Consider the following 16,688-nt stretch of genomic DNA (forward strand, 5'->3'; position numbering starts at 1 on the left):
ACCTATCCTCTCTTTTTTATTTTTTTTCCCTTCTCCAACACCACCACCATCTGTCCCTTTCTTCCATTTCATGTCCTCTAGCAATATCCACACCCCTCTCATAGCAACAGCACGCTGCCGCCGCCGCCGCCCCCCGCGCCTTGCAGTGAATTTTTCTTCCCCTGGATCTTCGCCTCGCACCATGCAGACAGTCCCTTGGCCCTGCCTGACGGTTCAGTGTTCCCCCCTCCCCCACCAGCCGTGCTCCTGTTTCACTCAAAGATGGCGTCGGCTCTAGAGCCTCTAGTCTCTGGCTGCATTTTTAGGCTTGTTGTTGTCTCCGTTTCGCACGGTTTTGGCACCTTCTCCTCGGCGGCTCGACACGAAATTCCGGTGAGTAGCAGCGGACGCCGGATGGGGGGATATGTGATTTTTTACACGGTCCGCTTTACCCGAGCTTCCCTCGGAAACCAGAACCGGACCAACTCGGGCTTACTGGGGAACCGCGAGAGGTAGAGGAAGAGAGGGGTACGGAGGGATGATGATCGCGGAGGTGGGTGGGGGGTACGGAGGGGGGAGCCGAGGCCTAGCTACTCTGCTTCAGCGGCCTTGTCTTCACCGCACCGCAGGCTGTAACGTTACGTGGGAGGGCGGTTGGTGGAGGGAGGAAGTCAGCGAGGTGGGGACTGCTTTTAGGGACGCTTCTAAGCGGACGGAGGCTCCTCATCCATACCGAGGGCTGAGAAGGAGGCCATAGAGCATGTAATACTGCAGAATCCGTGGCTATCATATCTTAATTTTCGCACTTGCCCGCTAGCCGAGATGGCCGTCTCCAAGTTGCATTGTGCCTTTTACAAGGCCGCGATCTCACGTTATTATCTGAATGTCATTCAAAATGATATTATCCGCTCTGTTTGCGGCGGTGTGATTTTTTTCCTGTATTGTCTGAAATGTCGGGCAAAGGGAAAATGTTGTCTTTTTGTGCAGGAGCGCTGGCTAACCTCTCGTTTCATGCTGTTTACGTTTTGGGTTAGCGAGTAACGTTAGTAACATAATCGTAACGTTAGCTCGTTGGCTAGCTTCTAACGTTAGCTTGCTAAACAACAGCAGTTAGCGGGAAGGCTTGTTGTTAGATTCTTCGCTGCCTAATATCATATCAGTGAGGGTAAACAGCACCACAGGAAACTGTTTGGCAATGCGGCAATTAACTTGGCTTTGATTTTTAGCTAGCCTCTCAGCTAATGTTTGCTAACAGTCTGTGTTTTGACTGCATCATGTTTACGTTAGCAACCTTACTAGCTCAGTAGTCAACGTACAAGTGTAGTTTTTAGGTTGAAGTTGTTTATCCTTATTTATACCTCATCGTTAACATCTTTATATAGCATATATGTGGCATTTCTAGTTGTTACCAGAGATTCTGTCAGCTTGCTTGTTGACACTGTATGTGTCATACTGGCTGTGGTTTTTGCAGTGATAACGTTGTAATAAGAGAAATGCACGCTTGCACACGCAAATGATGAGACAGTTGTTTAGAGATTAACAGGTATCGGTACAGTGTTTGCTCTTCTTTCTAATTTCTAGTTTTGTTAGTGCTTGGCCAAACCTCATGGTGCTTTCTGAGGGCAAGCATGGCTTTGTTTATATGTCTGTGTGAGGGCACTGTGCCAGTGTTGTTTAAAAGTCTGTACCCTCTCTACGATTCTCTGCATCTCAATCAAGCTCACTATCCTTTAGAAATTTTGTGTTGTATCTGTAATATTTCCTATTCTTTCATAAGGTTTTTAAATTTTTTCCTGCAAGTTTTTGCTAACCTTTTTTTCTGTTTGTTATTTTATTTTTCTCTGCAGGGTTTGACAGCTACCAAAGTGTAATAGGCATGAAGGTGATCAGCCCTGGCTGCTCCCTGGGGTGAGATATCTGTTCCGTCCCAGAGCCGAGAAACCCATACTGCTGGTAGAGTTTACAACGACAAGAGAGAACAAGTGAAGACAAGGGAACGTGGATACAGAGAAAATCCTCATCTTGTAGAATGTCCTAATCCACAGAAGACATATTTACTGTATTGCCCTCACCTCTGTCATTGAAACACTAATTTCACGTCTTGGACCATGATCATCTTTCACAACTAACTGGCTATTTTGCCAGCGACAGGAAACTGACTGAACAGGTTTTATTGTCCATGTATATGTATTTTGCAAAAATATAGTCACACAGCCAAAGTGGGAAACACCTTATTTTTCTGAACGCCCCTCTTATCTCCAAGATCTACCACTGTTCTGTGGGACTTTAAGTTGCTTACAGACCTGTTACCCTCACCACTCCCCCTGCCTCTTGTCAGGGACTGTCACCTGGCTGGGAGTGGGTGGTGGGTGGACCTGATTTTACCAGGCAGAGGGTAGGCTCAGGGGGTTTGTGCTATGGTTAGCTGCTCCCTTCCGTGCTGCTCATACTCAGCCTCTGAGGGACTCTCTGTGCGACCCCAGGACAAGGGATAGTAAGCAGGCAGAGGGCAAAGAGGAAGAGGAGGAGGCGGCGCTACGGCGCAGGCCAGGTATTTCCTTGGCTTACAGTCCCTATATTTGTGTGCGGTCATTGCAGTAAGGCCCCAGGGCCCCTGCACCCACCTAGACCGCAGCCATGGTGAAACTGGCGAACCCAATGTACACCCAATGGATCCTAGAGGCCATCAAGAAGGTGAAGAAGCAGAAACAGCGACCATCAGAGGAGCGCATTTGCAATGCGGTCTCCATGTCCCATGGTCTGGACCGCAAAACGGTTCTGGAGCAGTTAGAGCTCAGTGTCAAGGATGGTACCATCCTTAAGGTCACCAACAAAGGTCTAAATTCCTACAAGGACCCTGATAACCCTGGGCGTTTGGCTCTGCCCAAGCCCAAAGGTGGTGGCAGCTCTGGAGGAGGCGGAGGCGGAGGCGGAGGAGGAGGAGGAGGAGGAGGTGGTGGTGGTGGTGGTGGAGGAGGAGGTGGAGGTGGCGGTGGCAGCAGCAGTGGCAGTGGTAGCTCCCACTCCCACTCGGGGAAGAAACCGGGACTCGACTGGAATAAGCTGATCAAGAGGGCACTGGAAGGGCTTCATGAGCCTGGTGGCTCCAGCTTAAAGAACATTGAGCGCTTTCTCAAGTGCCAGGCTGATGTGGCAGCCTACTTGTCGGGCAGCGGCTCCATGGGACCTGGTCTCTTCCACCAGCAGTTGAGGGTGGCCCTGAAGAGGGCTGTGGCACATGGACGCGTGGTTAAGCAGGGTCCACTGTTCCAGCTTGTTAGCCGAAGCAGCTCCCAGGATGACGGGACCGGGACAGTGTCTCTGGAATCATTGCCACCTGTTCGTTTGCTGCCCCATGAGAAAGACAAGGTAATGTCTCTGCATACGTACAATTCTACATAAACAAACATGTAAAATTGTGTGCATACACGTCAGACTTACACACATTGATATAGTACTCCAAATAGTAAACATATGATCACACTTATTATGGGTATTATTGTATTTTCACATGGATGTGAAATTAACCATTTGAATGTTGCTGAGCGTTTTAGTAGAAATACATTTTGTATGTGACAAATTAAAGGGTGTGAAGCAGTTTCGTCTTGGCATCAGATGTGTCTGATAAGATCCAGGATATCCTGTTGAAACAACAGCTGTGGCTGAATTGTAATTGTCACAAGAATTCTGCTCTTAAGTTAAAACTTTTTAGAGCAGCAGAAAAAAAGTGATCTGTGGAAAAAATAGAAAATGCACTGTAGTTATTTTTGCAACACACACATTCTACTTAATATCTGCTGCACATACAGAATTGTCCAGATCTATCAACTGGCAAAACCTGAGACATTAATGCTACATTTGTCCGCATATAATCTGTAATTAACTATAGTACAGGAAGGTGTATGGATGTGTTACTGTCAGTTATGAGTTTTCATTCAGCATATGGCGTAGAGGTTTAATGTTAGCATATTTCAGTTATTTTCGAGATGGCTGAGAAGGGCTGGGCATCATTTGTAAGATCTGGAACATACCAGTGTGAGCATCTTTCCACAAACTGGAGTGTGTATCTTTGTGATTAAAATGCTCTCACTTTGTGTATAGTATATCAGGTCAGAATACACTTCAGATTGATCACTAAACCCAGTTGGTCAGCATTACTTTACTGGGTACATGTTTGAGTGACAGGATTCCAGGTGTGTGTGTATGTGTGCGTACCATGGCCCAGGCTAGCAGCACTAGAGTGATGCTGGGTGGGCGGCTGGTGGGCCAGTTTTCAGCAGCAGAGGAGGAGGAGGAGGTCAGGGAAGAGAGTCACATGGCTCCCAGCCTCCTGCAGGGAGTGTGGACCAGCTGCAGGGCTGCTCCCTGTCAGGAGCTGTCAGGAGATGGGAGGAAGAAAGAAAGAAAGAAAGAAAGGAAGAGAGGGAAGGGGAGGAGCACAGACAGGCGAGAGAGAGGTGGTCTGTAGTGCTGCCAGAGGAAGAGGCCTGAATGACGCAAGCTTCAGGCCTCTGTAACCAGAATGGGAGAGAGAGGCAGAGATATAGAGGGAGAAGAGAGTTAGAGAGACAGAATGAGTTAGAGAGAGAGAGAGGGAGAGGCAGACATGCAGGCGACAGAGGAGAGCGGGAACACACCCACTTTTGTAACCTGATCAGAGAGAGCAGCCGGCTGCTAACCTCTGCTTGTAAGGGCCAGGGACATGTACACACACACACATACACACGAACCCATACAACTGCATGCAAAGAAAGAAATGCAGGCATGAACACAAACTGAATTCATTCTAATTTGAGACCACACATGCATTGGCTCACATGTCATAAATCCTCTACTTCAAATGCCTACAGGTGTGGAAGTATGCATTTTCAAAACCATCGTACAAATAATCCTGTTAGAACTATACACAACTATCTGCCAGCCTAGTGGCTCATCATCAGGTCACATATCAGCCAGGTTATCAGACAGCCAGTAGGACGCTAGACTGGTCCTAAACACTGTTTTGACTGACTCATGACTTTATTTGGTCCCTATGTGGGTGTGGGTGTACACGTCTGTGTATCCACACAAGCCTCTGGTGAGGATGACCATACACAAACAAACACACATACACACAGAGAGTAGGATTAGCCTAGAGAGCAGGCCAGAGTCACATGAGGTCTACACAGTGACCTGCTTGGCTGCAGATGGCCCACCTCTTAAGGCAAACAGAGATCAACCACTTCCTCCGCTGTGACTCGGCGACTGATCGGCTCGCTTCTCCAAATGAACCAAATAAAAAACAAATTACCTAATTTTTTATGTAAGTGGTAAAATGTTATTTTATAATGGACCAGAGGACAGAAAGTTAGTTTTAGCACAAGCAATTGCTTTGAAAATGCCTCTCTGTTGCATAAGTGCAATAACTCATCCATCAGAGATTTTGAAGATGACATGTGTGGACATGAATAGGGACGTTTTGTTGCATGTTTGTGAGGCTACTTTTCAGGCTGGTTAGGTCATGGAGAAGCTGCTGCAGCAGTGAGGAAGTTGACATTTGTATCTGGCATACACACAAGCCTCTTTACTCTTCTGTGCTTCTTGTCATGTTGCCTTGATATACCTCTCTAGAGGAATCAGCCTTAATGCTGCTCAGTCATGTGTGTTTTACACGTGACTGTTGCTGTGGTCTTGATGTATATGTTAGTCTGTGCCTTTGCAAGTGGCACATGCGTCAAAGAGATAGAAACTGTGTGCAGGGAAGACAGAGACGGGTGTTGCATGATCACCCTCGTCTGCTCCACTACTCTTCCGCTGGAGCATCATTGCCATATTGCCCTGCATGATTGCTAGCAGTTATGATTTCTCAAGGAAAGGGGGAGAGAGAGAGCGTGTGTTTGAGTGAAGGCTGAGGGGGGAGGAAAATCAAAACAAATGGATAAGCACTGGCTTTGACCCCATTTGCAGGGAGATTTGTGTACTCAACACACCAATGTTTGTGTCAGAGCACTCCATTCAAATGGGATCCCAGACCCTATTTCTGTCTCTCTGTCTCCCCCCCTCACCCTAATAGGGTGCCATTGCCAGGTCATGAAGGGGGATGTGAATGGGGGAGCGAAGTCAACCAGGGGTCATGGATATATAGATGGCAAACCTCATTGCCTCCCTGAGCACCCGTTAGCAGTATGAGGCTACAGCCATTAGGTGGGATGGGCTTGACGCTGAGCCTTTGTGTGTATATCCGCCTGGTATATAGTTGTGTGTGTGTGTATGTGTATGTGTATGTGTGTGTGTGTGTGTGTGTGTGTGTGTGTGTGTGTGTGTGTGATGTTCATCCCATCCTAATAGGCAAGAGCAATTTCCCTGCCCTGCAGTTGCCCTCTCCTCAACAGCTGGAGTGGGGTGAACCAGAGTTCTCGATGTCGATGTGCAGTGTCACGGCAAGGACGTGTGAAAAAAGTGACTTGAGAGCAACATACACGCAACCACATTCTCATTCTCACACACACAGCGTGTTGTGGTGATTTCCCTCCAAAATGTCCCACTGACCCCTTAACAGGTTTGGCTAATGTTAGCATCCTGCAGCTAATGGTTCCTTTGCTGGCAGTGGTTGTGGAGCTGCAACATCGGGCATCGCTTATTATGAACTGTAATTAAGATATTTATCCACTGTAATTCATTCCTCTTTGCCTGTATTGGATGAACCCCCCCTCCACTTACTACTTACTCCTAACATCACACACATTACCTCTCTGCTTGTGTTAGCTCACAGTGAAGACATCATGTATAGTCACTCAGAGGACCGTGAATACAAAATGCCCCCAACATCGATTAAATGCCTTGGGTGCAACCTGCCTCTTCATCTGTTTCTCTCTCCCCTTCTCTGTCTTCTCTCCCTTCCCCCTGCTGCTGCTACATCATGTTATGGAGTTACTGGAGAGGATTTTGTGTTTTCACTAGATGGATGGAAACATTCCCACACCACAGGAATGCTGGGAAAATGACTAAGTTGGGTGCCATGAAATGGTCTCCTTTGACGCTAATGTCAACTTTTCTTGAATGTCAGGTTTTGAACTGATCCATTTTTAAGGAGGAGGTGAAACGTGTGGAAAGTCTTCATTTCTGCCACCCATTTACTTAACAGACCTCCATTGTTTCCATTTTGCCAGAACCCTGGCCTCGGTTGACCCATTATTAGTGCCTAAAGTTAAAAAGACTGGCTCCACTCTCTGATGACACCAGCTATAACCCCAAGCCATGCTGCTACCACAGGCTGAGTTCTTGTTTGACATTTAGTGGTACACAACAGCAGAGGAATGGAAAAACTGTTGAGCATTCATATGTTTAGTCATTTCAAACAAATTATAATACTACATACACTTAATTAATTCGCAGAAAATTAATAGACAATTATTCTTATAATCTATCATGTTTAATTATTATCTGCAGAGTAATTGATTAACAAAATAGTCATAAGTTGCAGCCCTAACCCTTAACACAACACAGTTTCTTGCTTACTGCTCCAGTTGTGGAATATAGCCATGTAGATACTTTAAATTTTATGTGGGAATGTTCTGTGTTATGGCTTCTCATTTTTCTGCTGCTGCTCAAAAGAATGGATCAGAATAAAAAACAGCAAAGTTTTCCAGGAACAGTGTCCCTGTTAGTCAAGATAATCTACAGACCTTGCTGTCAACAGATTTCATTTTGACAGAAAAAAAGTCAGTGTCAACAAAACTGCCCGCTGTAATGCTGGCATTACGTGCTTATATACTGGCAGTGTGAAGCCTCAGCGTTGGTCATCATTTGTCTCTCAGTGAAGGTGTTCTATTTCCCAATTGGAGGATTAAGAGTGACCAGGAACAGACGGAGCTGGCCGTGAGTCTATAGACACAGCATTAACAGTGGTGTCAGCGCCCAAGGGAAGCAGTTACCTCGAGCTCACCAGTGACTGTGATGTGAATGGCATTTGGCACGGGAAGCGTAGCTGTGTGAGGCCTTGCGTATGGCTAACCTCACCACCCCACAAATAGAGCCAATGTGTTGAGCAGCTGTGGAAGTGACGGCTGGAGCCCAGCCAGGCCCACTCCGTTTGATGCAGTGATTTAGCTTTCTGCTCCCTGGCTAACCTCGGTTTTAATGGAGGGTGATGCTTGGCTGAGGGGAGGGCACACTGGCACGACACAGGGTCTTCCTCTGACTCTTGTGGATATCACATGAAAATATAAATGAGTTCATTTGTAGTGTTGAGGGGATTTCAGGTTTGACATGTCACGTATACTCCATCCGTTATCTGATGTCAACTGAATGTCCGTGCATGCATGTTTGCATGCACTTCAATGAAAATGAAACAATGGCGTGTTAAGGTGTGTCTGGTGACTGCTAGCTCTTAGTGCATTTAATGACTTTTGGAACAAGCGCGTATGTGTTTGCGTGTTGTCTCTGCTTGCACGGCATGTCCTGTAACAGTGATCAATGAGTTTGTGTTTAAGGTGGGGGTGGCCATAAGGCAAGTATTGGGGGGGGTTGCAGAGATTGGGCTTCCATGTTAATGAGATCCTTGACTTGAGACGAGACAAGGACAACAGTAATGCTTTTCCCTCTTCCTCTTTTCTACCATTGCCTTTTATCTTTTCTCCCCTCCTCCTCCATCTCTGCTTTTCTCCTCGTCCTTCCCCCATTGTTCCCACCTTCCTGTCTCACTCTCCTGTCCTCTGTCTTTGGATAACAGAAGTCAGTATGTAAAGGGGAAACCAGGATGCCATTAGCTGTTTTCTGTTACCTCCCTGTACAATTTTAGGACAGTGCTACAGCTGCCTCAAGTATTAGTTTCTGCTATTGGAGAACAAAATGAAGAACTAGGCAAACATTTGAGCACAGTGCTACAGGATATGGACCGTGTTTGACAGTGTTGTGCTTAAGTGATCTGTAAAGCATGGGTGGGTGTGTCAGCTGTGTCATACTAGGGTACTTTCACCTGTCCGTTTGTGTGTAGGTGTGTATTTATAGAGGAACCTGTAACTTGTAAGACACGTTTTTATAGACTTTAGGTTGGCCTGTCAAGTCCACCCAGTCGATTCAGCTAGTTGCTAACCGTTGCCATGAGGCATGTCTTTTTGGCTCAGAACAACATTTTGTTCCTGAATCCTTCTTATGCTGAAAAAAAGAAGAGCACATGCCAAAACATGAACATACAGACTTAAAATACACACACACACACACACACACACACACACACATACACATGCACGCACGTACGCATGCATACATTTCAAGTCAAATGTCGGCCATGATGCTTAACTCAAACAGTCGGTCGATGCGAGAAATTTCTAGAGTGCTGTTGTAGTGTAAGAGCAGTCCTGGCTGCCAGCACTGGCTAAGGTAGAAAAGGCTGAAACAGGGAGGAAAACCAGCTCTCAGGAGGAATTTGAGGATTGTGTTTCACTGTTCCAATATCCCTGTCGTGGAGGGAGGATTAGCTTTTCATTTTTTAGTGTCTGTTGGGGATTAATTTACAGTGGCAGCAAGTAACTGAAGCTTCACTGTTAACGTGCGTCTCTATACAAGGTGTGTGTGTGTGCGCGCGTGTGTGTGTGAGAAAGGCGACTCTCGTTCACTCGCTCCTGGCTCGTGTTTACTCAAGCGCTCACAAGGCGAGCGGGAGCAGTTGACCTCCTCTGGCGGGGAAGGGGTTAAGCGTCAGGAATGATTGAGGTGTTGGTCGCACGCAGGCTGCTCAGAGGACTGCTGCTGCAGATTTTCTCTTTCTTTACGCTTTCCATTTCCTTCGCTCTCTTGCCCTCTGGATTCTTATTTTTGTCCTCGCTCTGCCTTTTTCGTACTCCAGTCCTCCTCCTCTTTTCTTTCTTCTTGTTGCTGACTTTCATTTCTCTTCAGTGACTTTGTTGGTGTATTTTGTAGACCAATATAAAAACTTAAATCATGCATTCAGGTTATATAGAGGTTATTAATGACTTTTTATCAATCTTATAGTGTAATACGGCACATAATCACTACATCATTTCATAGTATTTTCACATGTAAAACTGTAAAATGGTTTCAGAAATAGAGAGCTAGTAAGACTCTTTCTCTCAATAGCCTGCATGTCTCTCCTTATCTACCTCTCTATTCACCACTTGTTCTTTGTCTCTCAGTTTACCTCTTTCTTCCCTTACTCCCTCACTTCACACCTTTTGTTTCTCTTTCTCTCTCTGTCCCTGTGCCGTGTTATGTGGGTGGGTAAGGTGTAGCGGGGGCTGCTGGAAGCAGCCTGAGTCAGAAGGAAATTAACCCAATAAATCAAGCTCTTGTCCCTGTCTCCTCCCTGCAAGGACCTGGTGCCTACCCAGCTCTCTGCAGCTATGTGCATTCACACCGTGGTCCTGCAGGAAACCTCGTAACACCAACTTAAGTCATGTTGTTGTTTTCCTGCTAAATAAAGGATTAGATGGACCTTTGGGGGTTGGGAGCAATGTTCTGACCTTGGCTGTTAGATAGCATCCAAATTACATTACTATATAAAACATACAGATCATCACAGTTACCAGGGATGTGCATGAGCGTAAACTCTTCCTCTTAAGAGTCTTCTTCCTTTCCTTTTTCACTCTGTTGATTCATAGTAAGTTGTGTTAGAAATAATGCAACAGTTATTTGAGGCTTAATTTTACATTGATGGTGTCTGCCAATCCCTCATATTATCCCAGGTTGCAGGCTAATTTTCTGCTTGGAGCACAAGTTACTGTGCTCACCACTGGTTAGGTACCACAGGATACAGCCTCATAAATGTGTTTCAGTAGTAGAATCAACAGCTGACTGACAGTCTTAGCAAACAGGGAATTTATGCTTTGTGAAAATAGTTAGTGTTGCAGGTCTCTTATGTTATCTCATAATCCTAAGTGTGAACAATGAAAACCCTTCTTTCACACAGATGCTTGAGCCCATCTATTAAAAGGATACAAAAGATGTTTTATCATGAAGTGTCTGATGTATGCCCTGTTTCACAGTATTAAAAGGATTTACTGTCTCTGTAATGACATTCATCTGCCCCAGGCTCTTTAATGTTTTATTATGATACAATGTTGAATGATCAGCAGAATAATTAGGCCACTGTGACACTAATTAACAAAGATTACTGATTATTTATCCATTTCAGGTCAGTGTTAAGTTGAATTGTGAGAGCTGTAATAGTGTTCAGGTTCTGTTAAGTGTCAGGAGTGACTGAACAGCAATTTTCCCGTTGTTGGCAGTGGTCGGTAGTTGTGATATGGATTGAGGTCTGGATTCAGACTTGTCCAATCCAGGATATTGTTTTAAGTTTTGGCTTTTTATTCGGACGTGTGTCTTCTCCCAGGCTGTCCTTCTCTTGCAGATTTTGCTGCAGTCGTGTTACCCCCTGCCTTCTGTGGCGTGCTGCAGAGAAGCATCCCTACAGCATGGTGCTACCATGCATTGTTTGTTCTGACATCCAGAGTGTGATTCATAAAATACAGTTTAATACGATGACCAAAGAGTTCCACTTTAGTTTTCATCAGATCATAGAAAATTCTCCCTCCTGTTTCTCCCACATGCCTGCTGGCAAACATCAGCCTAGCTGTCATGTGAGTTGTTTTCAATAGTGCCTTTCTCTCTGCTGCTCTGCCATAAAGCTGAGAATGTGGAAACAGTTGGGTGATGGAAGACACTATTGTATGCACAGTGTCAACATATGTCAACATGTGAACATGCTGTACTGGGGATATTCAGTGCCTTGGAAATCATCTTGTGCTCTTTTCAATGAAGTTGCCTTTGATGTGTTTGGAAGCTTCCTTGTCCTCATGACACTGTTTTTTGCTACTAAATTGACTGAAGTCAGTTGATTTTTCCAGATACAGGTGTATTTAACCTAAAATTATTCTGCATCACCTTGATAACACACAGATGTTCTTCATTCACCTCAGTATGTGACTTTCTAAAAACTACTGGCTGTACCATTGGTATACACACAAGCAGCTTAAATTTGTGCTTGCACTTAAAAAAAAAGCTTTTTTATTTTTTATTAATTTTTTATCATTTTTATCTGTCAGTAAATTGTAATCACACCCACTGATTTTCAATAAAAGGCCAAAAACTTTTTAAAAAGATCTCCTGGCATTTATGAGTGTTGTAATGTACTAGCCAAAGTGTAAAGATGTTACAGTTAAAGTGCAATGACAGCAGAACAAATTTGACTTGTTTGTATCTGTTGGACAGCATTCAGTAGTAAACAAAATGTGTTTGCTGAAAATTACTTGTGGTTTACTGTGAAGTAGCAGTAAGCCACCACTTCCCCTCAGGGCTTCCAGGCCCCAGAAACTTTCAAGGAGAGTCACCCCTTGGCCCCTCCTCTCCTGTGTTTGTGTCTGTGTGAAGTGCACCTGCGTTGCTTCAGGGATGTGATTTTTCAGCTTTATTGTTCACACAAGTCCTATTTGATGTCTAACAACATGTTAACTGTTTTCCTGCCTTTTTGTTTTCCTGGACACAAACCTGGCTCAGTTTGTGCTTGTGCACACTTCAGATAATGTGTTTGTTTTGCATCTGAGTACACACCTGCTAACATGGTCTGTATTTTTTCGGGGACACATTAAAAGATTTATGCAGCCCCAGAACTGAATGTCTGATGGCATGTTTCAGAGTAACTGTCAAATTGGGACACGTTGCAGTGGAATTAAACTCCTCTGTCAGTATAACAGTCATAGCTTTTGATCAAACAGCTCAGGAATCAGCAAGAGACACTGGCACACAATGGCAGCCTCTAACATGACATGTCGCATAAATTATACAAGCTCACTCATCACAGTGACTCTCATGCTCTTCATTATCCTAAACTCTGTTCACAGATCCACATGCTCCATGGTGTCATTGTAATTTTCAGTCCGCTGTTAGCTTGTTAATACACATAGCAACAGTCATCCACTGTGGCAGGACACACAAGGCCACTTTGTTGTTTTCATTTGTACAATGAAGCTGTTGCCTTGACTGACAGTCTCAACTTGTGTCCCCCTTTTCCCTCCTGCTCTGTCCCTCTGCCAGCCGGTGGCAGAGCCCATCCCCATCTGCAGCTTCTGTCTGGGCACCAAGGAGCAGAATCGCGATAAGAAGCCGGAGGAGCTCATCTCCTGTGCAGACTGTGGCAATAGCGGTAAGTGTAAATCTGTGACCAGTAATACCTGAACTTCTTCAGAAACATTTTTAGTACCAGTTAAGTCTTGACTTGATTACAGTTTTTTAGTTTTTTTGTCAACCATGGAAGGTAGGAAGAAGATCCAATCAACTGCCTGCAAAACATAGATGTGATTGGATAAAATAAATGCAGCTATTATGAATTATTATTTTTGATTTATTTATTTTATTAATTAAAAGTTACACATTTTTAGACTGGGGCTGTAAATTGCTGAGTGTAATATAAGGAAGCTAGACATATTGTGGTTATTTTTCTTTCATTTCATTCCCAGGATGCCATGCTTAAACTGATAACTGAGAAATATGAACACAGTGATTGAACACACTGATACTGGTACTAGTCTATGTTTTCAGTAAATCTGAGATATGATGGATTCCCTATAAAATCTTGTAGTCTTCTAGCTATGGCCTGACATTGCTTAGTGAAAGCAGAGGACAGATTGTGTTCTGCTTCTTTCCTCTGCGGGTTTCTGTCCCAGACAAGACCGTCTTGTTTGCTACTCTTCAAACAGAGCAAAAGCACAGCTCTGACAGATTGTCATTTATGTTTGAACACTCTCTTTGCAGCCAGGTTTGATTCAGTGAGGGCTTTAATTCCAAAAGGAGCCTTTTTTCCCTCCTACAATGATGCAAGTGGGTCACGGCTGTCAGTCAGCAGCGACAAAAAAAGTTTGTGATGTTGATGCACTTGCTTGTGTACGCCTGTCTATCTACCTGCAGGCCACCCGTCCTGTCTCAAGTTCTCCCCAGAGCTCACAGCGCGTGTCAAGGCTCTGTGGTGGCAGTGCATCGAATGCAAGACTTGCAGCAGCTGTCAGGATCAAGGAAAGAATGCGGTGAGTGGATGAGTGAATATGGCGGACTGGCAGCCGAACAGTGTCTGTGAACGCTCTCTTCTCTGCTTAAGTGCCCGATAGAGATGCTGATAGACATATCTGTGGTCCTGGGATTGAGCTATTTTAGTCAGGCTCGGCGTGATTCCACTCTTTTCTCTTACTTGTCAAGTTAGAAATCATTGTTATTCAAATGTTTGTGGAGAGACAAAATGCATGATGTATTATCAAGATGCACAATGACAAAATATACCTGTGAGAACACAGAATAAAATGGAAACTAAGTAGTTGCTCAAACCAGACATGGTTGATACTTTACTTTTAATTGACAAATTCATATAATAAAATAAAAAGTATTAATTTATTATGTGCGTAAGTATGTTGAAATCTCATCAAAATTTGTAATTTGAATGAGCTCTTGAGCGTATTCATCTTTTTGGACATGGATCACAATGATAGTTGACTTCATACAGACACAATTTTGGTCCAAGATTCTGTTGTCATGTGTGCTTATCATGTTCAGTTAGTTACTATTGATAAAATCATTGAGGCTCACCTTGTCTAAAAACGCATGTAAAGCCTTTGGTAATCATCAATGTGTGTGTGTGTGTGTGTCCTGTACAGGACAACATGTTGTTCTGTGACTCCTGTGACCGGGGCTTCCACATGGAGTGCTGTGATCCTCCCCTCACACGGATGCCAAAAGGTAAATACACAGGGCTGTTTCTTTAACTGACAATCTACCTCTTCATTACCTGTTCACAGCAATTCAACTTGTACCTGTCCTACCTCTGAAAGAACACACACAGCTCATACAGTACTGCTCTCTATGATCATTACAGTCACAGTAAATGATTAAACCATCTCTTGAACTTAAGTAGAACACCTAATGCTTCACCATTAAGTATTAATGTGTTAGATACATCCCATAACATGTTAGCGTTTGCGCTGAAGCCTGACATGTCTAATCCCCCTCAGTGTATGTGAACCTGTGTTTTTTCTCTTTTTCTCCCAGGCATGTGGATTTGTCAAATCTGCCAACCCAGGAAAAAGGGAAAGACGCTTTTACATGAAAAGGCAGCGCAAATCAAACGGCGCTACAATGCACCGCTGGGACGGCCCAAGAACAGGTGAATAAACTATCTTCATCCAATGATGTCTTCTTCAATGTCAGACCAGTGGAGAGTCACAGCAAGACGTCATGTATCTGAGTTAACAGTGACAATGTCTAAGCTCCAGAATCAGATTACAGCAGTTTTTTCTTTTATCTCTCTTCTCTGCCTAATTTATCAGTATGTATCTATACAAACATAGTGTGTGGTTCAGTTGTTGTCCAGTATGTACATATTGTAGTTCTATAGGCTCTGGGTCCATCCAGCTCTATTACCTGTTAACACAGTCTTTAACCAGACTCCTGACTTCCTCCGCAGGCCAGGACGGCCCTTCAAAAAGCTTGGCGGGCGTGGTCGGCGGAAGCGCTCAGCCTCGGCCAACTCATCCTCCAGCTCCTCCTGCGAGGGTTACCCTGGTGACGACCGGCTGCTTTTTTCCATGCGGGAGGATGACGACCTGTCACAGAGCAGCCTGCGCTTCAACAACAAGACCAAGGGCCTTATCGACGCCCTCACGAAGTTCTTCACACCGTCACCTGAGGGCCGCAAAGCACGGCAGGAAGTGGTGGACTACTCACAACAGTGCCGCATCCGTAAGAAAGCCAGTCGCAAGGGAGAAGGAGATGACAGGGGGGGTAAGGGTTAGCTTTGTTTTTCTGCTTACACACACAGCACTTCACTACTGTTGCAGGATGAATTTTAGTCTGTAGATAAACATTACTGCTTGGTGCAAGATATTAGATTTTTACTGGTCAAGCAGACAAAATTCCTTGTGATTGGCAACGTAAAATAAATTATATATGGCACATGTGAAATTATTGTAAATTTACCAAAAGTAATTTTATAAAATTCATGTATTTGACATGAATATCATAAATAACTTTGCAACTGTGACATAAAGTGATGTGAATGTGCTGTGTTGTGTTTAGTGAAAAAGCCATTAAGCTAATTTGGAACAGCACAAAAACAAAATGAACATATTAATGAAGTGACTGCAAAAATGAAAAATGGGCTGTGGATTTTAACTTCTCAAACAATTCCACCACATAAATTGGCAATAGTTGCACTTTAATGAGCCATCAGCATCATAACATTAAAAACATACTGTATCTTCATACGTCCTTTTGCAGCACTTTATCCAACTCAATTTAGGGGTTGTCAGGTAGATGGTTTACTAATAAACAGACTCAGTACTCCCAGCTGTTATTGTGATGCATAGGCCGCAGTGCTTCCCATTTAAAAAATGATCCAGTCCCGATGTAACTTATTTGGAAACTGTAGCCCAAGGGTAAAAATAGTGTGGAATTGATTTGTCATTTTCTGCCTGAGGAAATTGTTGCTTATGCATTAAGAGAAATTGCTGTGTAATTTGAAGTGGCCACCTGCGGTTCTATTTCCACTGAAGTTTCTGAGGCCAAAAACACACAGTCTCAAGTGCTGCACAGGAGGAAAATAAATGTGACAGAACAGATGTGCGTTTGGTTCATGTTCCACCGGCACCCGTGTCTGTGTTATGACCCACTTTGACAATTTTCTTGTACAGTGGATAATCAGGTTCACACAGGTTACTAAGTTTTGTGAAAAA

The 16,688-nt window shown here is 44.3% G+C and overlaps 1 protein-coding gene across 2 annotated transcripts in view; it reads left to right on the plus strand.

Moving 5' to 3' along the window:
* Positions 1-197: 197 nt before the first annotated feature.
* kat6a (K(lysine) acetyltransferase 6A) overlaps positions 198-16,688 on the plus strand; it is a 30,467-nt gene continuing 13,976 nt past the window's right edge. The window contains exons 1-7 of one of the 2 annotated variants that reach the window (XM_051074915.1): positions 198-372; positions 1,827-3,348; positions 13,009-13,117; positions 13,879-13,994; positions 14,616-14,697; positions 15,007-15,121; positions 15,422-15,696. In XM_051074915.1, the coding sequence (XP_050930872.1) occupies positions 2,617-3,348; positions 13,009-13,117; positions 13,879-13,994; positions 14,616-14,697; positions 15,007-15,121; positions 15,422-15,696 (1,429 nt within the window). In that variant the 5' untranslated portion in view covers positions 198-372; positions 1,827-2,616. Of the gene's footprint in view, positions 373-1,826; positions 3,349-13,008; positions 13,118-13,878; positions 13,995-14,615; positions 14,698-15,006; positions 15,122-15,421; positions 15,739-16,688 lie in introns of both variants that reach the window. The other variant, XM_051074914.1, reaches the window with a different exon arrangement.

The sequence above is a fragment of the Lates calcarifer genome, linkage group LG13 (assembly GCF_001640805.2).
Source record: "Lates calcarifer isolate ASB-BC8 linkage group LG13, TLL_Latcal_v3, whole genome shotgun sequence".
NCBI classification, from domain to species: domain Eukaryota; kingdom Metazoa; phylum Chordata; class Actinopteri; family Centropomidae; genus Lates; species Lates calcarifer.